The 21,838-nt window shown below is 44.0% G+C and overlaps 1 protein-coding gene across 2 annotated transcripts in view; it reads left to right on the top strand.

The window, feature by feature from the left end:
- Nucleotides 1–21,838, top strand: part of LOC109891760 (unconventional myosin-XVIIIa-like) — a 94,197-nt gene continuing 72,359 nt past the window's right edge. For both annotated transcript variants that reach the window (XM_031826472.1, XM_031826471.1), the window contains exons 1-2: nucleotides 1–141; nucleotides 1,385–2,531. In XM_031826472.1, the coding sequence (XP_031682332.1) occupies nucleotides 1,536–2,531 (996 nt within the window). In that variant the 5' untranslated portion in view covers nucleotides 1–141; nucleotides 1,385–1,535. The remainder of the gene's footprint in view (nucleotides 142–1,384; nucleotides 2,532–21,838) is intronic.

Raw genomic sequence — 21,838 nt, 5'->3', positions numbered from 1 at the left:
GGTAACTATTGCTTTAAAAGACTGGACTTCTCGACTGCCCTGCATCGACACTGTACAGTAAACTGGTGAAAAGCTACTGACAATCTCGCTCAACCCTTCATCGGACAGTTCACCAACTCTAAACCTGCATATCACTGAGTGGTGAGTAACCTAGAAGTCCCCTGATAAAATACATAAATAGACCCGGGTCTGTACATCTTTCCTCTCTCGATGAAACTGTTTGTCATCTGAAGCCACCGGTATGATAATGAAGGCAAAGTAGCTGTGAGCGCATTATGACCAAACTGTTACTAGCCGCGACAGTAACCTATCCACAGTAGTGGATACACGAGTAGACAGCGACAATGTATCAATTATGTTAGGGATATGTTTCAGGTGTAACCAAACTGGTCACATTGATTTACGTTAATGTCATTATTTCTCACTGTGGATAGTTATAGGGTAAGTGGCTCGCATACGCTATCGTATTGCAGACATTATAGGCTACTGTGATATTGCCGGTTTGTATTTTAGTTTATATCCTTTAGTTTTTAGATTGTCTACTCAGTGTTTGCATGCATGTGCTTCTCAATGCAGTGCCATGCGGCACGAAACGCACGGGGAGGATCAGTAGCTTAGTTGATGTGTAACAGTGAGGCTGGAGTGAGGTGGTCAGGAAGGGAATGCCTTTTGAATCACCAACCTGATTGGAAGATGATTCATACACAGATTTATAAATTGTTTCGCTGTGACAGCTAGCCATATTCTTTGGTTCCTCAGGACGGTACTGGTGTAAAGGGGGTCTACTTCAGAAACACAGAACTCCTACTGGTCTCTTTTCTTCGAGCACATTCGTTTTTAATGAAGGGTCCACAGGGACACACTCTCTTTGCATTATTAAGTGCCATATCCTCCCCACCGACAACCTGCAAATAATAGTATTTGTCACATCAATTAAATGTTACACGACATCAGCATACCAACTTCTTTAGGACACCACATAATAATCTGTTTAGAGAAGTGTCCTCTTAATATCATGTCAGTGCAGTGGTTTTGAGAAGTTTCACAGAGAGAAGAAGCAGCATTGTTATTTAATGAAAGGCAGCCTCTAACACATGTGATACCCTCACTACAACAACCGTGTCGGGTTTCTTCTACCTAGTCCTTGGTGATTTTAAGTTAATTGACACATTGAAATGCATTGCTTTGTAAAGCTGACACATACCCTTATGTTCTGGATAAACATGCATGACACATTATATTTCACAGGTTTCTTGCATGTCATGAGGGTTTGTCTTTAGCCATGGGCATGACACATGATCTGTAATGATATCTCATTGCCATTGTATTGGATGATTTTTGGATTATTGCCTAAGACTTACTTTATAGTCTCCTCTCTCCTCAGGGCCCCTCTGTTGATGACATTCCTAACTGTCACCCAGATGCTTCCATGACCAGGGTTGAAAGCCTGAACTGAAACTTCACTTGTGTATGGAACCCCCCTGGTTTAAACCTACACAAACCAACCTTGAGGGGGTTGCTATTTGGAGCGAAATATGTTTCATCTGATCAAGAAAGACAAAGACAAGGATGAGAGGAAGAAGGACAAAAAGGACAAAAAGGAGAGGATGTCCCAGGCAGAACTGAATAGTCTGGAGGAAATGAGCCAGCGGCGAGGCTTCTTCAACCTCCACCGAGGAGGCTCTAAGCGGGACAACAAAGGCAAGCTGGAGATCTCCAGCCCCATCCCTATTAAGGTAGCCAGCAACACAGAGCTCAGCCTTACTGATCTAGATGCTGATCGCTTCAGCAACCGTGGCAGTATGGTCCTGGACTTGGGCCAGATGAGTGCCGCCAGCTCCAGTGATGACATCCAGGGGGAGTGGGGACAGGATCCCTGTCGCACCTCTGTTAAGGAGCGAGCGGCAAAATTCGGCAGCCTGGCAAAGCAGAACTCCCAGGTGGGCCAGGTCATGAAGCGCCATTCCTCCCAGAAAAACAAAGAGGAGAGTGTCTCTGAGGCCTCCACACCAAGCTCAACACAACCATCTCCCCAGATAGAGAACAAGGTGTTTGACCACCACAGACATGACTCCCATCTGCATCTCCAGGGCCACGGCTGGGCTGGGAAGAGGGTTCATATCCCAGAGGTGGTCGAGAAGACCTTCCCGGCAAACCTGCAGCTGCCTGGCGTCTTGGCGCTGCCCATGCCCGAGCCCAGGGAACTGGAGCTACAGCGTCGCAACACAGGAGACTTTGGCTTCTCCTTGCGCCGCACAACCATGTTGGACCAGCAGCCTGATGGTGGGACCTACCGCCGCGTGGTTCACTTCGCTGAGCCTGGAGCCGGGACCAAGGACCTGGCGCTGGGGCTGGTGCCTGGAGACAGGTTGGTTGAGATCAATGGGCACAACGTGGAGAGTAAGAGCCGGGACGAGATCGTTGAGAAGATCCGTCAGTCTGGGGACTCTGTGAGGCTGAAGGTGCAGCCCATTGTGGAGCTGAGTGAGCTGAGCCGCTGCTGGCTGAGGAACAGCAGAGAGGCCTACGATGTAAGTACCTAATTTAGCATGATTGTTCAACATGATCAACGATGTTATAGCAGTCCATTTGAAGAACCAGTCTGACTGAGCTGCTGTTTCTCTGTGCGATTCATGTTGCTGACATATTTCCAGTAGTAGATTCCACATATCAGTGGTGTCTTTGCTGATGATGATGTCATCGAGATAATTTGTGAAGGTTCTGTTGGGAAAGGATGGTTCCTTCCGAATGATTGTGGGTTTTTAATTATCTTACAGATTGACTACTGCACATGTTACATACTTTTATCGGATGCTTGCCTCTTATGTAACCACACATCTACATGGTTTCACAGTCACGTCACAGAGAGGGTGAATGCCGGGTGTGAGGAGATGCCTCCTTTGGAGAGGCTTGATGACCCTGTTCTGTGTGCACTGTACAGTGTATGTAATCCCCCCCCCCCCCCTTGACACCAAACAAAGGAGAGTTGGAGAGGAGTTTTGTAGGACAATAGCACAATGACTACAACGGCCCCAAGGCCATATGCTCTTGAAATGACAAGTTAAGGGCCAGTTTTTTGTAAAATCTCATGACATAAGTTTTTGGTTCCAAGTTGCACTGCAGTAGTTAAAATAAGCATATTGTTATGGTTTTCATCATGATTTTATGGACTTTTGGTCATTACTATATGTCTATTTTACAGTGTGTTAGTTTGTCAATTGGAAGTGTGGATACAAGCTCTGTTCTGAACCTCTCACTTCTAACCTTTCAACCCCACGCACACTCCCATGTTCCTGTGTAGCAGGTCTTTCTACTATTATCTCTCTGTCAAGACTCGTCTGTCACTTCTGCAGCAGAATATCAATATTCTCTTTTCATTTCTCCTCATTAGGGCCTATTCTCAAAGATCATTCTTAAATAAAGCAGTGGCTATTGCATGCCCATTTGTCCTGTAGAGATTTAGGGACATCACAAACTCAAGTAAGGACCTTGCAGATTCTTTGCTGATATGTTCCATAAACAAATGCAGCGGTGGCAGGGCTTCAGCAGGAGTTTGAGTGAAGGGTAAAGGCCTGTGAAAGCTGGTCATCACTCAAGTCTCCAGACAAGATGAATAGGAGGAGGGTCTCTAAGCCTTTGCCGCTCCCTAGACTGAGTCTGTATCCTGATTCACTGCTGCTAGGGTGATTCTGAGGTTCTACACATATGTGTACCCAGATCGCACACACCCCCTGCTGAGCCAGGTGAGTGGGTATGTCACTTATGAAGCTTAGTACCTACCACCCAGCAGGCCCATGGCCTATAGTTACAGATGTCCCACTGACTCAGGCTCCAGAGAGAGCACTGACTGGGGTTTTATTGGCAGGTTCAATACACCAAGCAGGTCTGGACTGGGCTTATGATTTACACCATGTGCTGTAGTTGAGCATATCCCGGTGGCATGTATTCATGGATGCCAAGGGAAGCCAGCCCCCCCCCCCCCACCAAATTTTATTTTTATTTGACCTAAAAATATAAAAAAACAGATTGAATCATTTTTCGTCTGTGTTTTCATAATTTTCCTTCAATTCCGAAGAGAATGAATGTATCTCATAGGAGACAGCATCTGAGTGAGTGAAACAGCGCCCCTCTGTCTCCATGTGTAGGTCATCTATCTGATGATGTCTGCTCCAAACCAGTATGACATTGTTGCCGCCCGTAGCATTGTAAGCAAGAGAAGCCAGTGAGGATCTGGCCTCCCATGACAAAAAAAAGCATTAAAAGAATTGCCATCAGCATTGAGCTGAGCTGTGAATGGTCCTGGCGCACCAAAGAAAAAAACTCATTTACTAAATTAGCCATGGATGGAGATAGGGAATTGGACTTGTGGTTTTACTTAATTCTAGGATAACAAAAAATAAAAGCGTGTACTGTATGACCAAGTGATATACCGTTTCATCAACATGAGAGAGAGGAGGATGGCATTGGTGAGTCAACATGATTTTCTACTTGCACGAACACACACACACAAATCAGAACAATGGACAGCCACATTTAGCTTACATTGATTGGACTAGATTGTTTTTGGTATCTTTTAGTTGTTAGTGTTTTAGACTAAGCAGAGGTGATTTGATGACGGTGAAATGGTGCTGGAATAGTGGAGGCAGCTCCTGTTTCCTTTGCGACTTGCAGTAACTCTCTGTGGTTCTAAAGCAATTGTTATTTAATTTTCCAACAATATCGGAAACATTAACTTGCTTATGTTACTGTACATGCAATATGTTTTGTGGTCTTCACTGGACAGAGGTTCCTATCCGGTTCTGTGATAAAACAAAGTTTGGTTGAATTTATTCTGCTACTGTCTTATTGTCCCAGCCTTTTGGCATATATATCACAGTTGCAAGGCATATGAATTAACAGGTTATATATATTTTCTTGAGGGGGGGGGGGGGGATTTTAGTTCCCCAGTGATTTTACCCACGCACCGTTACAGGCATATCCATTTTTTAAATATTTGTATTGTGGACATTCTCCACGGTTCCTCTTTGGCCAGCTTTGGGTTTGTATTGAGATGTCATGGGAATGTGACTTTTTACAGATGGTTAAAGCATCTGGAGGGGGAATTTAACTGTGTTTATCAGAGTTTAGAATGGATTGGGGAGATGGATATCTGAGTTCTAAAGAGAGGATCTTCTCTCTGGTTCCTGTTCTAGCTGGTGAACTTTAATCATCTGTAGCCACCAAGTTGAGTGATTTAATTTACCACATAATGTACAAGCCAACCAACTGAATATTACCTGTTGCAATAGATATATAATTTGAGGGTATTTATAGAATTAAAGTCCATTTCCTTATTTTTTGGCAAGGTGTGTGGAATGTTGGATTTCCGCCTGCATTGCCCAGGACTAGTCTATCTGAAGTCTAAATTAAAATAGAACTGCACAGAAAACGGCACTAAACATTTGACATCCCAATTCCTCAAAAGTAGTCAATAAGCTATTTAAAAAGAAATATACACTGCTCAAAAAAATAAAGGGAACACTAAAATAACACATCCTAGATCTGAATGAATGAAATATTCTTATTAAATACTTTTTTCTTTACATAGTTGAATGTGCTGACAACAAAATCACACAAAAATTATCAATGGAAATCAAATTTATCAACCCATGGAGGTCTGGATTTGGAGTCACACTCAAAATTAAAGTGGAAAACCACACTACAGGCTGATCCAACTTTGATGTAATGTCCTTAAAATAAGTCAAAATGAGGCTCAGTAGTGTGTGTGGCCTCCACGTGCCTGTATGACCTCCCTACAATGCCTGGGCATGCTCCTGATGAGGTGGCGGATGGTCTCCTGAGGGATCTCCTCCCAGACCTGGACTAAAGCATCTGCCAACTCCTAGACAGTCTGTAGTGCAACGTGGCATTGGTGGATGGAGCGAGACATGATGTTCCAGATGTGCTCAATTGGATTCAGGTCTGGGGAACGGGCGGGCCAGTCCATGGCATCAATGCCTTCCTCTTGCAGGAACTTCTGACACACTCCAGCCACATGAGGTCTAGCATTGTCTTGCATTAGGAGGAACCCAGGGCCAACCGCACCAGCATATGGTCTCACAAGGGGTCTGAGGATCTCATCTCGGTACCTAATGCCAGTCAGGCTACCTCTGGCGAGCACATGAAGGGCTGTGTGGCCCCCCAAAGAAATGCCACCCCACACCATGACTGACCCACCGCCAAACCGGTCATGCTGGAGGATGTTGCAGGCAGCAGAACGTTCTCCACGGCATCTCCAGACTGTCATGTCTGTCACATATGCTCAGTGTGAACCTGCTTTCATCTTTGAAGAGCACAGGGCTCCAGTGGCGAATTTGCCAATCTTGGTGTTCTCTGGCAAATGCCAAACGTCCTGCACGGTGTTGAGCTGTAAGCATAACCCCCACCTGTGGACGTCGGGCCCTCGTCACTACCTGAGCCACTTGTGTGGGTTATAGACTCCGTCTCATGCTACCACTAGAGTGAAAGCACCGCCAGCATTCAAAAGTGACCAAAACATCAGCCAGGAAGCATAGGAACTGATAAGTGGTCTGTGGTCCCCACCTGCAGAACCACTCCTTTATTGGGGGTGTCTTGCTAATTGCCTAGAATATCCACCTGTTGTCTATTCCATTTGCACAACAGCATGTGAAATTTATTGTCAATCAGTGTTGCTTCCTAAGTGGACAGTTTGATTCCACAGAAGTGTGATTGACTTGGAGTTACATTGTGTTGTTTAAGTGTTCCCTTTATTTTTCTGAGCAGTATATATATATATATATATATCCTTGGAGAAAGATTTGGTGTGGTCGATTTGAAAACTAGTGCCCTTCTCTTAAACATTTGTGTTTATTATGGATCCCCATTAGCTGCTGGCAGCAGCAACTCTTCCTGGACTCTGGCAAAATTAAGGCAGTTATACAATTTAAAATCATTACAATACATTCACAACATATTTCACAACACATGAAGTGTGTGCCCTCAGGCCCCTACTGTTCTCCACTTCCATATATCTACAACACAAAATCCGTGTGTGTGTGTGTGTGTGTGTCTGCTCCTATGTTTGTGTTGCTTCATAGTCCCTGCTGTGGAATAGAGTTCCATGTACTCATGGCTCTATGTAGTACTGTGAGCATCCCATAGTCTGTTCTGGAACTTGGGGTCTGTGAAGAGACTTCTGGTGGCATGTCTTGTGGGGTATGCATGGGTGTCTGAGCTGTGTGCTAGTCATTTAAACCGACAGCTTGGTGCTTTCAACATGTCACACCTGTCTGAGTTGACTGATCCATTGTGGAGGCTGTGGGTATTGCACAGTGCATCAGTCTAAGACATGTGCTACTGAAATGATATATGGTTATATTATGTGAGAACAATGGTTCAACACAATTAAAATTACATTATTTTATAACAATTGTGTGTTCTCCAGCTTTTGATAGTGGTCGCTGACCGCAGTCCTGAAAAACATTGCGCTGTTGAATTGGCGCCTTTTCCTAGACCTTGTTCCTTTTTGCATAATAGCAAAGTTAACCAGCATATTGGCGTTGAGAACAATGTGGTGGAGGCAGCGTCAGATTTAGGAGACGAGAAAACAGCCCTTAATTGTCTAAAAAAAGTGAGGGGGGAAACTCTAACTTAATTAGGTCTAGGATATTGATTATGAGTGTTAAATGTGCTCTGCTTTATAAGTCATCCTTATATCTACGGCCATAAGACTGATCCAGGTTATGTTGCCTGTTTTGAGTGTTTGTTTTTATAGCCCTCTGATTCTGTGAGCACCAAGCCTCACGCAACCACATGTCTGATAAACAATTTCACAAATTCGGCTGTTTTAATCTTTGCAATGCTGTAATAAATTATTTATCCTTTTTTTCCTTTAGACCAGCCGCTCTTGTATTATTTATAAATTATTTGCTGTTTACACTCTTCCAAATTGTCTGAAATTATATTTAAAATAACAAGCCTCTTTTTTCATTGATCTTCCTATTGTTATTATCATTATAATAATACGCAATGTCATTATCATTAGTAGGCTTAGTATAGCAGCCTTGTATACCATCATTGTTCTACAGTCATGGCCAAAAGTTGAGAATTGCACAAATATAAATTTTCAGTCTGCTGCCTCAGTTTGAATTATGGCAATTTGCAAATACTCCAGAATGTTATGAAGAGTGATCAGATGAATTGCAATTAATTGCAAAGTCCCTCTTTCCCATGCAAATGAACTGAATCCCCAAAAAACATTTCCACTGCATTTCAGCCCTGCCAGAAAAGGGCCAGCTGACATCATGTCAGTGATTCTCTCGTTAACACAGGTGTGAGTGTTGATGAGGACAAGGCTGGAGATCACTCTGTTATGCTGATTCACTTTGAATAACAGACTGGAAGCTTCAAAAGGAGGGTGGTGCTTGGAATCATTGTTCTTCCTCTGTCAACCATGGTTACCTGGAAGGAGACACGTGCCATCATAATTGCTTTGTAGAAAAAGGCAAGGATATTGCTGCCAGTAAGATTGCACCTAGATCAACCATTTATCGGATCATCAAGAACTTCAAGGAGAGCGGTTCAATTGTTGTGAAGAAGGCTTCAGGGCGCCCAGGAAAGTCCAGCAAGGGCCAGGACCATCTCCTAAAGTTGATTCAGCTGTGGGATTGGTGCCCCACCAGTAATGCACAGTGAGGCAAATACTTTTGGAGGATAGCCTGGTGTTAAGGGAAGCAAAGAAGCCACTTCCCTCCAGGAAAAACATCAGGGACAGACTGATATTCTGCAAAAGGTACAGGGATTGGACTGCTGAGGGCTGGGGTACAGTCATTTTATCAGGCCTTTATGTTAGAGTGGCCAGACAGAAGCCACTCCTCAGTAAAAGGTGGTAAACAGCCCGCTTTGAGTTTGCCAAAATGCACCTGAAGACTCAGACCATGAGAAACCAAGATTGAACTCTTTGGTCTAAATGCCAAGCGTCACGTCTAGAGGAAACATGGCACCATCCCTACGGTGAAGCATGGTGGAGGCAGCATCATGCTGTGGGGATGTTTTTCAGCTGCAGTGACTGGGAGGCTAGTCAGGATTGAGGCAAAGATGAACGGAGCCAAGTTCAGAGATCCTTGATGAAAACCTGCTCCAGAGCACTCAGGACCTCAGACTGGAGCGAAGGTTCACTTTCCAACAGGACGACCTTAATCACACAGCCAAGACAACACAGGAGTGGACAAATCTTTGAATGTCCTTGAGTGGCCCAGCCAGCGCCTGGACTTGAACCCGATCAAACATCTCTGGAGAGACATGAAAATAGCTGTGCAGCAACGCTCTCCATCCAACCTTACGTAGCTTGAGAGGATTGGCAGAGAAGAATGGGAGCAACATCCCAAATACAGGTGTGCCAAGTTTGTAGCGTCATACCCAAGAAGACCCAAAAAAGCTGCCGAAGGTGCTTCAACAAAGTACTGAGTAAAGGGTCTGAATTCTTAAGTAAATGTGGTATTTGTCTTTTTTATTTTTAATAAATTAGCAAAAATTATGGGGTTTTGTGTGTAGATTGTGGGAATAATGTAATCGATTTTAGAATAAGGCTGGAACCTAAAGAAAATGTGGAAAAGTCAAGGGGTCTGAATACTTTCCGATGGCACTGTATGGGTGTCTGAGCAGAATGTCTGCATAATAAAGTAGCAATCTGACATTTTCATCACAGTAATATCTCAATCAGCATGCATGTTGTTAGTTCTTTGCAAATAAGGGTAAGGCATGCTGGTCAGTTTTTATCCAGCTACAGCTTTACTAGATCTTTCTTTGCTGCACTTGAACATATTACGGGACAGTAATCAAAATCAGAGCCTGAGCAACTATTTATTTTTTATGTCAAACTCTTTTTAAAACAGACATACCCCTCTCCATCTTCACAACAACTTTGTCATTAAGACTTAACCATGATAACTGACCATCCAATGTTACTACTAGGAGTTCAGCTTCCTCAACTTGTGCATAAACGGTGTGACCATTGAACATCTCCAGTTGAGGTTTAGGTCTTAGCATTGTATTTGGTTTAAAACATTCTCTATCAGCTTACCAAGAACAGGCAACAAACTGATTAAGTGACTTAGAGCCAGCAATAGGTGATTTACTATTTTTAGCCAGTGGAATTACTTTAGCTTCCTTCCACGCCTGTTGACACACACACTCCTTTAGGCTTTGGTTAAATATATAGCAAATAGGGGTGGCAATACATTCTGCTACCATACTCAAGAGTCTCCCCATCAAGATTGGCTATACCTGGTGGCTTATCATTATTGATGGATAACAAAACCAAAATCCTTCTTATTAGATCTTTTATAAAATAAATACGATGGTTCAATGTTGTCATTTCACTTCTGAGTTCCACTTTACTAGTGAAGTAGTAATTGAAATGATTGCCAATATCGAAAGGTTTTGTTATAAATAACCCTCAACTTTCCCATTTGTGTTTTATGTCATTTCTTAATGTGGTAATTTATTCTTCTTTTTGTTAAGTTTAAAGTATGTCAACCAAATCAGCTGAGAAGCTTAACATGTTTGCCACCTCTTTTGCATAATTTCTTTAAACCAAACTATTTAAATTCATCCATCCAGGAGCCTTTAATAGTTCTCTAACAGCCATTTCCTAACAGGTGCATGCTTGTCAACAATTGGCATGAATCATTTTACAAATACTTCCAGTGCTGAATCTGGATTCACTTCCTGATACACATCAAACCAACATTTTGTGCCGAATACAACAGGTTTACTGTGAAATGCTTACTTACAAGCCCTTAAACAACAATGCAGTTTTATAGAGTACAGAAAATATTTACCAAATAAAAATATATAACTAAAAAATGAATAAAATAACAATAATAACTCTGTACCTGTACTGAGTCAATGGGGTGCAGGTTAGTCAAGGTCATTTGTACATGTATTTTGGGGGTAAAGTGACTATGCATAGATAATAAACAGCAAGTAGCAGCAGTGGAAAAACATTACATTTTTTTGGCACAACAACTGTATTTTATTTTTATGTAACTTCTATTTTACTAGGCAAGTCAGTTAAGAAGAAATTCTTATTTAGAATTACGGCCTACCAGGGAACAGTGGGTTAACTGCCTTGTTCAGGGTCAGAACAACAGATTTGTATTTTTTTTTACCTTGTCAGTTTAGGGATTCAATCCAGCAACCTTTCTGTTACTGGCCCAATGTTCTAACCACCATGCTACCTGCATATACAACCTTTCTGTTACTGGCCCAATGTTCTAACCACCATGCTACCTGCATATACAACCTTTCTGTTACTGGCCCAATGTTCTAACCACCATGCTACCTGCATATACAACCTTTCTGTTACTGGCCCAATGTTCTAACCACCATGCTACCTGCCGCCCCTAATTAGGAATAAATTAAAAAGGTGCAGTAAACTGTTGTTTTACAGGCTCAGCCATAGTAGTACGGTTCCCCTGGAGCAAATTAGGGTTATGTGCCTTGCTCAAGGGCACATTGACACATTTACATCTTCAACCGAAGAGTCCCGTGTTTGTGCCTCACCACCGTTGGATGGTTTGCATATCGGTTGCATACCAAACCCTCCCTCATAGGCTGGAAGCTGTTAGCAGATGGTACACATTTTCCTCCAACACAGTTGTCACTGACAAGGCTTCACCTTTGGGGTTTAAGATATTGAGATGTTAACACCCACTAATGTCCATTGCTCTCACAGCCTGTTGTGTCGCATAACCAGTTTCTGAATGGACTCCTCAATGAATGTTTGGATCACATTAGATTATGTAATAGATAATCTGGGCCCGGGACCAGCTGCTGGCCTTTCTGTTCTCCTCTCTTCCCCAGAGCTGCCAGTGTGTTTCCTGGCCTGTTTGGGAGGTGTGTCCCCAGCTGTGGCTGTTGGGCCAGCGCTGCCCTCAGGTCACCACAGTTCTGACTGGGACCTGCCTGCCACACAGGGACTGAACCAGTGTGTGGGTGCTGTGTCCAGATGGCAGGCCCCTCTCTACATGGTGAGCAGGAAGCTACTGTAGCCCTGGTTACAGGACTCCCATACTGCACTGTGCCCACTGGCAGTCCTCTTGTAAGCTCTCTGTGTGAAGACGATGGGTCAGGAGGTGCTCCCTCCATGGACTCTGGAAGCTTCTCAAATAGATAACATTGTACGTTGTTCACTTGGGAACAGTTGAAGGTTATTGATTACTGTCACTGATTTTAAATCCACTGTAGGTATCAGGATTCAATGAACATAGCAGTTATGCCCTTTGTGTTGATGTAAGAGTAAAAAGCAATGTGAATTTGCTTTGTCTTTTCTTCAGTGGCTGAATCCACTGTGTCCGTTGTTTACATCGCAGGCTACTGTAACGCTGCTCAGACAGTCAACCCAAGCATCAAATTACAGTTGAGTGCTAGCTCTTATTCTGTGCAGCCTTCTAGATTTTAAAGGAGATTGTGGTGGAGGAGCTGGAACAATGCTCTTGATCAAAGGTACTACTGTGTGTGAGCTGTGGAAGGATTACATAAAAAAGATGATAGCTATTTCTTTCCTTATGCCAGACAGACCTAGTTTGCGTTAGACAGATTTGTGTATATTATGGGTGTGGCTTTGCATGTGGTGTCAAGTGTACCTCCTTCAGTGTGCATCCTGCTGGTGTTCTGAAGTCACTGACTGACTGAAACATGAAACGTTCATTGAATAGTCAAAAAGGAGCATGTAAAAGTATCAACTGTATGGAAAAAAACCCCACATTTCATGCTACTAGTGTATGGTTGCTAAAGAACAGTGTCAGTTTTTCATGTGATTGACTGGGCCAAAGGGCATTGAACTGCAAAGGTAATGGGCTTTTTGAAAATCCAGAGAATAAAGGTGGATTTAGCATTTTATCTTTTGCCAGCTTGATGGTATCGAAGTGCATACATGCACTGACATGAATGTACTGTGACTCAAATACTAAATCCCTACCTTAGCAGGTTTATGTGTGGACAAAGACGACATCCAGAATAATTCTCACAAAGTGGAATATGGCTTCTGTTTGTGATCATCTTATTACATGTTTGTTAGCATACCAGTAGCTTAATTTGACCATCTTGGCAGATGTTTAAATGAATTAAGGCGTAGCTATCAGTTAGTCTGGCTACCTGGTCCTTACTCAGTAGTTCCAGTCTGTGCTCCCTATCAGTACTCTGTATCAGTGTGCTGTTCTCTTAGTTTGTTCATTGTTGCTACACTTTCTAAACTGTTCAAACACAATATAAATACTGAGTTGCTTGAATAACACATAAAAAATATAATGAATTTGACATGAATTTTCAGTATATTGTTTTACAAGAGCATGTTTGTGTTTTATGGGATTATGAGAAGGCTAAGTAATTTTGGAATGGAAGTGTCTGACAAGATGAGGCCTGCCCCCTGTCTATACCACTAAGACCCACATACTTCTCAGACTGACATTCCTCTCTCACTCTGTGGCACACCAGGACACCTGGTGATAACGTGTGTAAATGCGTTGGACTCCAGACAATAGGAAGCTGAGTGGAAATGCTTAATGTGAATCTGGAGAGTTTACAGTCTAGCCAGCCCCATAGGTATTTGTAGTTGTCCACATATTCTAAGCGAGAACCGTCCAGCGTAGTGATGCTAGACAGGTGGGCAGGTGAGTGTAGCGATCGGTTGAAATGCATGCATTTAGTTTTACTTGCATTTCAGAGCAGTTGGAGGCCACGGAAGGAGAGTTGTATGGCATTGAAGCTCATCTGGAGGTTTGTTAACAGTGTCCAAAGAAGGACCAGATGTATACAGAATGCGTAGACGTGGATCAGAGAATCACCAGCAGCAAGACATCATTGATATATACAGAGAAAAGAGTCGGCCCGAGAATTGAACACTGTGGTACATTGTGGTACAGAGACTGCCAGAGGTCCGGACAGCAGACCCTCCGATTTGACACACTGAACTCTGTCTGAGAAGTAGTTGGTGAACCAGGCGAGGCAGTCATTTGAGAAGCCAAGGCTACTGAGTCTGTCGATAAGAATGCGATGATTGACCGAGTCGAAAGCCTTGGCCAGGTTGATGAAGACTGCTGCACAGTACTGTCTTTTATTGATGGCGGTTATATCGTTTCGGACCTTGAGCGTGGCTGAGGTGCACCCATGATCAGCTCGGAAACCAGATAGCATAGTGGAGAAGGTACTGTGGGGATTCAAAATGGTCGGTGATCTGTTTTGTTAACTTGGCGTTTGAAGATTTTAGAAGGGCAGGATGGATAGTCTATAACAGTTTGGGTTTAGAGTGTCTCCCCCTTTTGAAGAGGGGGTCGTTTTAGAAAGTGGCATTTACACAATGCCACTGATGTCTCAAGTTTTGAGGGAGTCCCCCCCCCCCCCCCCCCCTCAATATACAGCAACTTCGTACAGCCATTGAAGAGGAGTGGGACAACATTCCACAGGCCACAATCAACAGCCTGATCAACTCTATGCGAAGGAGATGAGTTGTGCTGCATGAGGCAAGGGGTGGTCACACCAGATATTGACTGGTTTTCTGATCCACGGCCATATCATTTTTTTAAAGGTATCTGACCAAGAGATGCATATCTGTATTCCCTGTCATGTGAAATCCATAGATTAGGGCCTAATGAATTTATTTCAATTTACTGATTTCCTCATATGAACTGTAACTCATTGAAATCTTTGAAATTGTTCTGTTTTCATGTTTGTTCTCTGTGCTGTGAACACCTTCATAATATTGAGTTGATTCTGTATGTGTGCCTTTCAGAGGGTGAATGGGCAGGACAAAATATTTAAGTGCCTTTGAACGGGGTATGGTAGTAGGTGCTAGGTGCACCGGTTTGTGTCAGGAACTGCAACATTGCTGTTCTTGACAGAATCCATGTCTCAATTGTCTCCAGGCTTAAAAATCCTACTTTAACCTGTCTCCACCCCTTCAGCTACACTGATTCGAAGTGGATTTAACAAGCTATGATTCCTTATTGATGTCACTTGTTAAATCCACTTTGAATCAGTTCAATAACTTCTCCAGTCCCAGTGAGGCGACGCTAGGCTGTCACAGTAAACATTCAACATTAGCACAGACGCTGGGATTAGATGGGCGGGGCTCCACGGCTAATAATAGAGCTGTCAGGTTTACTGGAGGGGCTGGACTACAGTGACCACTTCCTCCTCCTCCAGGCTTTTCCTCATTGTAAAGAGGAGATTAACACAAGTTTTCTTATTATCATAGGACAGAGGCTGTAGCCAGAGGTCATGACCCCTACCACTGTAGCCAGTCAAGCTCCACATTGCCCTCTCACATATGCCAGTTTAAATCAGGAAGGGAATGATATATTTGCATTTACGTATCTCTCAGGAAACATTAATGAACAAAGCTGTGTGTGGTTGTCTGAACAGTGGGTCTGTTGGACTGCTGAGGAATTTCATTGACATAGTCTTCCTCTTTCTGCTGTGTTTAAACATCAGTACTTATACAGACACCCCCAGTTTTTCAGATTTTTGATGGCAGCTGCTATTGCTCTTAATCATCACTGTGTGTTTTGTTTCTGGAATGGTCTACAAAGCTGTTATTGCCCTGAGAAAGTGAAATGTGGTGTTGTAATGGCTTTTTATCACCCAGTCCCACCCCTAGTGTAGTGCACCTTGGGAGGAATCTGTTCTATTTCCCTGTGTGGGGGTCTCTCTGCCCCCCTTCTCCATGCTCTCCCTCACACTCATCTATTCAGACCAGTGAATGGATCCATACTTCCACGTGAGGGTTTTGAGAGTTGGTGTGTGTGTGGACTGAGAGAATGTTTTGTGCAGTGCCCTGAGTGGCAGGCTGAAAGGAACAAAATGGAGTCCTTAGTGGCAGTGAGGGGGGGGAGCGTGGTGTGCCTCTTGTTTTATATCTGTTTTACTGAACCTTTTCTTTAACCAGGCAAGTCAGTTAAGAACAAATTCTTATTTACAATGACGGCCTACCAGAAGGGAAAAGGCCTCCTGCGGGGATGGGGGCTGGAATTAAAAATGAAATAATAGGACATAACACACATCACGACAAGGGAGACACCACAACACTACATAAAGAGAGACCTAAGACGACAACATGCATGGCAGCAACAAATGATAATACAGCATGGTAGCAACATGGCAAAAACATGGTAGCAAAATGGCAGCAGCACAACATGGTAGCTGCACAAAGCATGGTACAAACATTATTGGGCACAGACAACAGCACAAATGTATCCTCGCATGTCTCTGAGACCATAGCCTGTTGGCAGTGACCTCTGTCTCTAACATGATTCCTTCTGTCTCTGTGACACTCCTCTTAGGCTCTGTCTGTCTGTCATCTTCCACAGACCTGTCTGTCTGCTTCCATTTCCCTTCTGCTTCCACTCAGACTTTGCTCTCCCAAATGATGAGGCAGTTTTAATGTGTGGAAGTGTCTTTTCACCTCCTTCGTAAATGACTATTCTCACCAGCTGAATACAATAATAACTCTTTGCCATGTTATATTCTAACATTCCTGTAATAAAGGCTCATTTACACCTCGTTAATTGAGCTTGAGAATCACTTCCTCTTTTGTCAGCCTTGCGTGTGTTCCCAGCTCTTTCTAACAGAGTTATCAGATTGTTTTTGCAGGCTACTGCCCATCTGCATGGTGTGTTTAATGTTAACTCTCGTCCTGATTTCTATGAGTGTTGTAATCAGGTCTGTATATACTGTGACTCTATAGTCTGGGTCATGACCGTATCACATTAACCCCATGGGTCCTGCTTCAGTTTCAACATGTGAAGACAGTCAGCCACATGCTCTCACTCACTCACTCACTCACTCACTCACTCACTCACTCACTCACTCACTCACTCACTCTCTCTCACTGTGGGGATGGATTAGCAGGCTAGGCTGTGTTACAGCAGACAGATTCCACCAGTTTGGTCTAGCCGGTATGCACTGCCTGCAGTTCCATGTTATCCTCCTGGAGCCACTCCCCTTGCCCACTACACCCAATCAGAAGCTGAACACTCTGCTCTCCCTCCAGGCCAGGCATAGACCATGTGTTATGTGTCACCGGCTTTCTCACAGGGCACAATTTTTTTAATTTTTTTAAGTACCTTTTATTTAGGGGCATTTTATTCTGCAGTAATTTCTTTTTCTCAGCAACAGGCTAAATATGTACAGTTATCAATGTAGTGTGATGTATTTTTCAACTCTAATTCAGGTAAAATGACTATTCATATGATGGTTGAATATAGGGCAGTAACTGAAGCCTTCCTAGATTTGAAGAAGCAGACCTAAATGTTTTGGGGCTATAGCTCCCTCGTGTGGTGTTAGAAGCAAAGTGAAACTCGGTGAATGAAGAGCAAAGTAAGATGTCCCTCTAGTGGTGGTCTGTGAACTGAGAATCTACTGATCAATGCTTTTCTGATTCCTTTTCTATGCTGAATACATAATTTACATAATACATAATTTGTCCAAACTTAATCTAGATGAGCTCTTCATACTACAGTATGTCCGTCCTAGTTCGCTCATAAATGTCTTAATCGAAATTACGGATTGCTCCTTATCCGCTCGTCGTCCCCACAGGCTGTAGTTTAATTGTCAGTAGAAACCACATTTTGTTTAAGCAAGTCAGCCATGTCACTTTTCTGTTTATTTTAAAGTCAGTAAATTAGGCTGAGTGAACTGTTTTGCTGCCTGACAAGGCTCCACTGATGGCCAGGTGTAGCAGTGGTAAGGTGGTGGGACTCTTTATGTAACAGCTTAATGTAGGCCCTAACAGTTTGTGGGCACAGTTTGTCACCGTTATAGTACAATTAATGTATTGTAGTGGCTTTGTTGGCAGTATGGCCCACCAAGATTTCCATGCTAAAATCACCACTGGACATGGTACTTTAGTCAAATAAGAGCAGAGTAGAATATTTGAACATATCATGATAACTATAGCTGTCAATGTATTTATTTAATTTTTAGATGAAAAAAAATAGGTTGATCTATTTCCGTAGTATGAATGTAAAGTGATGTCCTGTCTCCCTGAGGTATCCTTGTGTCTCCTGTCTCCCTGTACTAGAGACGACTCGTTCACGAATGACCCGTCACTAAGGGCCGGCGCATGTAGGTGAACGTTGGGAGCCGGCGCATGTAGGTGAACGTTGGGAGCCGGCGCATGTAGGTGAACGTTGGGAGCCGGCGCATGTAGGTGAACGTTGGGAGCCGGCGCATGTAGGTGAACGTTGGGAGCCGGCGCATGTAGGTGAACGTTGGGAGCCGGCGCATGTAGGTGAACGTTGGGAGCCGGCGCATGTAGGTGAACGTTGGGAGCCGGCGCATGTAGGTGAACGTTGGGAGCCGGCGCATGTAGGTGAACGTTGGGAGCCGGCGCATGTAGGTGAACGTTGGGAGCCGGCGCATGTAGGTGAACGTTGGGAGCCGGCGCATGTAGGTGAACGTTGGGAGCCGGCTCGCATATCAGAAGAGCCAAATCTATTTATAAAAACATTTAAGAATAATCAAAAGATGTAAATGAATAGAATTAATGAATTCAAATAATAAATGATATAGGCTTAATGCTGAAGCGCACACATTCGTTCTGACTGTCTGCTCAGACCAACAGCCTCACCTGTTATTCCTGTCAATCAGACACGCATTGTCAACCAATGAGCCAAAGATGCGTGAGGGAGTGCCGAGCCAACTCGCTCACAGTCGCACACTTAGTAGCCGAAGAGAGAGAGGAAGGACCTGTGAAAACAACAGCTGGAAAATGAGTCGGAAGCACAGTAGCAATTGGATGCATTTTAATAATGTACACAATGTTAGACCACAGTGTAGAATTTGCCAAAACAAAATCTCATAAAAAGCCGGTTCTATGCACAACCTACACCAGCACATGTGAACTGTGCACCCAACTGTGAAGCTGCACCCAGGTTTAAGAAGTTAGCCTTCAGTGATGCCAGAGCGATTGATGAGGCTCTTCAAAGAATAACCTCTGCAGAAGGGAGGGACAGCCCCAGCAGTCAGCTGGCTCAGGCACCAGGGCAGCAGGAAGAAGAGGGATCAGATGGAGCAGAAGCACCAGCAGTAGTGCCACAAACGTCTGCTGTTTGGTTGCTGTTTGAGGAGAGAGCAACTGGGGATGCAGCATGAAGGAATCCCTCAGCAGATGCCATAATGGAGGTCCGTCCCTATTTGGAGGAGCCCCTCCAGATCCTCTGCGCTGGTGGAAGAACAAGGCCTCTGTCTACCCATGGCTTACTAAAGTCATGACATGGAGACTCTGCATAGTGGCCACATCTGTTCCCTCTGAGAGGGTCTTCTCGAAAACGGGACAAATAACTACTGAGTTAAGCCCCTCAAGTGAGGCAGCTTGCATTTCTGAATGCAAATTTCTCATAAAAGCTAAATATGGTCAGCATTGCTGTGTGCTGAGAGAAAAGAGGGACCAGTTTAATGTTTTAAGTTGGATGCTGCAGTTTTGCAAATGATTTATTTTTGTTTGATATGGTGCAATATTCTATTATTCTGTTCTGATTGTATTCATTTTGAATCGTAAGATTTATAGGCACTTTGTTTATTTACATAAAAATGTTATATTTTAAATGCAAATGTTTAATAGCATTCTTTGTCATAACAAACCAATGCATTTTTAAACACATTGTGGTTAAGATAGTTTGACTATGATTGGTGTTAAAACAATTCATTAAATCATTATCTCTCGCAAACTGTTTGACATGAAAAAATACAAAAACATCCATTTTTTTAAAGAGCCGTTTGGGAGCCTAAAGAGCCGGAATGCCCATCACTACCCTGTACCATCCTGTTCCTTATGTCTTCTGTCCTCAGTGCTGCTTCAGCCTGCATATTCCTACTGCCCTGTTGGTAGTAGCTAGTGCAAAGACACCAGTCCTCGTCTCCCTACCTACCGTCCAACCCTAAGCATTCACTCATTGTCGTCAGTCCTTCCTCATATCATCTCCTACTTTCTGTCCATCTCTCCATCTACCTCCCTCTCTTTCTCCCTCCTATCCGTCACCAACTCTCTCCCTGCTCAGCCCATGACCTCTAGGCTGCTACCATACAGTTTGTGCTTTTCATTCTGGCGGCAAAAGGGAAGTCTTGTCTTACCTTTGTTTGCCTTCAGTAGATTCCTGCACATTGCTGACAGTCTTTCTAATAACTTGCTAATATTGCTGTCTGTTGAGCTTTAGGCTGAAGAGAGATTATTTTGTCTGTAGATAGAGGAAGCATGTTAGTGGTAGAGATCCGTGATGTTCTTGCATGTAGACGAAGCGTCAGTTCTGGGTTTGATCAGCCTCTCTGGCAGGTTGAAGTTGAAACCATGCCAGCCTCAGATGTAAGCGTAACGTCGCTGTGTGCTTTTCGATGGTAGCATCTTGTCAAAGCTTCAAGGGACCTACATCTAGGTTGTTAGAGGTCACCGATTGTTCTTCCCTCAACCAAGTGGCACTCTCCTCACCCGTGTAATTGACTCTCAGGGTTTTCAGGGTGTTTTTGAGAGATGAAGCATAGAAGACTGGCATCTCCTAAGCCTTTAGTTGGGTATACAATAGAACACCATATTGCCAGTGGACGTGTCACCTGCTGGCCTTGATGCAGTCAGAGTAAACACTGGAGGAAGATTAATACTGGGCGAACACTGACCATTCATTCACATATTCCATCTGAGAGGTCTTTGAAAGAGTGGACCTGTATAAGCCAACGTTAACCACACTTAATCTGATGTTGACAATCTGTGAGAGGATTTCTTCCAGTCATTATGATCCAAGGTATTATTAGAGCTAATCTCTGTGTAGCCATTTTCAAGATTTAAATGTAGGCAAGTGCGGTGTGAAATACTGGGTTAGACATAGTTCATGTCTGCTGTTGGATGTTTGTCACAGCTGTCTTTCCTGGAGAGTAGACAGCTGCTTGTGTAATATAACTACCGTATGGCCACCAGCCACTCTACAGATAACATGGGCTTTGGCCAGTGAACAATAGATGGTGCTTTTATGAACAGAAACGCTAAAGGTTTGGGTCTGATACACAGTATCTCTGCGATTGGCTCCTCTTTTTACAATATGTGTGTTCAGTCTAATGGTGAGGAAGCTGAAACCGAAGCAAGTGGTGACCCACAGTTGCTGACATGATCAACCAGCGAAACAACCAGGAGTGCAATGGGAGGCCCTGACCCACCAGCCACCACCACCTCCAGGCAGGAGAGCACAGAGGATCAGGGTCCCACCAGGAAGGTGGTTAGGGTTGTTAGGGGAGTGGTTAGCAGGGTCGTTCCTGGGGTGGATGAGCAGCCTCAAGCCTCCAGCACAGAGCCAGCTGAAGCTGCCCCTATAGCCACATCTATACCCAAGACTTCGCCCCTCAGACAAGAAGGATAACATCTCCATGGGCCTGGCCAGCCTGATGGGCTGAGGGAGGACCAAGGAGCACCGGCCTCTCACCCTCACCCAGGACCGTAAGGAGGACAAAGAGGAGAAGGAAGTAGAGAGCCAGGAGCCTCCAGAGGAAAAAGCAGAGGAGGCCCACCTCCATGTCCACTCCTGCTCCTCCTCCATCTGTTCCTCTCATCCCAGCTCCCCCCATATCAAACCCCCTCATCCCTCCAACAGGGTTCATAGTTCATACCCACAGCCAAAGTCAACCCCCTCGGCCCTCCTCAGGCTTCATTCCTGCCCCAAAACAAGATCCTCTTGCCCGGCCCCCAGGTTTCATCCCTGCCTCCCTATCCGAACCTTTTGCCCCCCTTCCAGGGTTCGTTCCTACCTCTCGCTCATTGGCTGTAGAGAAACCAGAGGTACAGAGTGCTTGCCTTCAA

Source organism: Oncorhynchus kisutch, linkage group LG6 (assembly GCF_002021735.2).
Source record: "Oncorhynchus kisutch isolate 150728-3 linkage group LG6, Okis_V2, whole genome shotgun sequence".
NCBI classification, from domain to species: Eukaryota; Metazoa; Chordata; class Actinopteri; order Salmoniformes; family Salmonidae; genus Oncorhynchus; species Oncorhynchus kisutch.
This window is presented reverse-complemented; position numbering and strand designations above follow the sequence as displayed.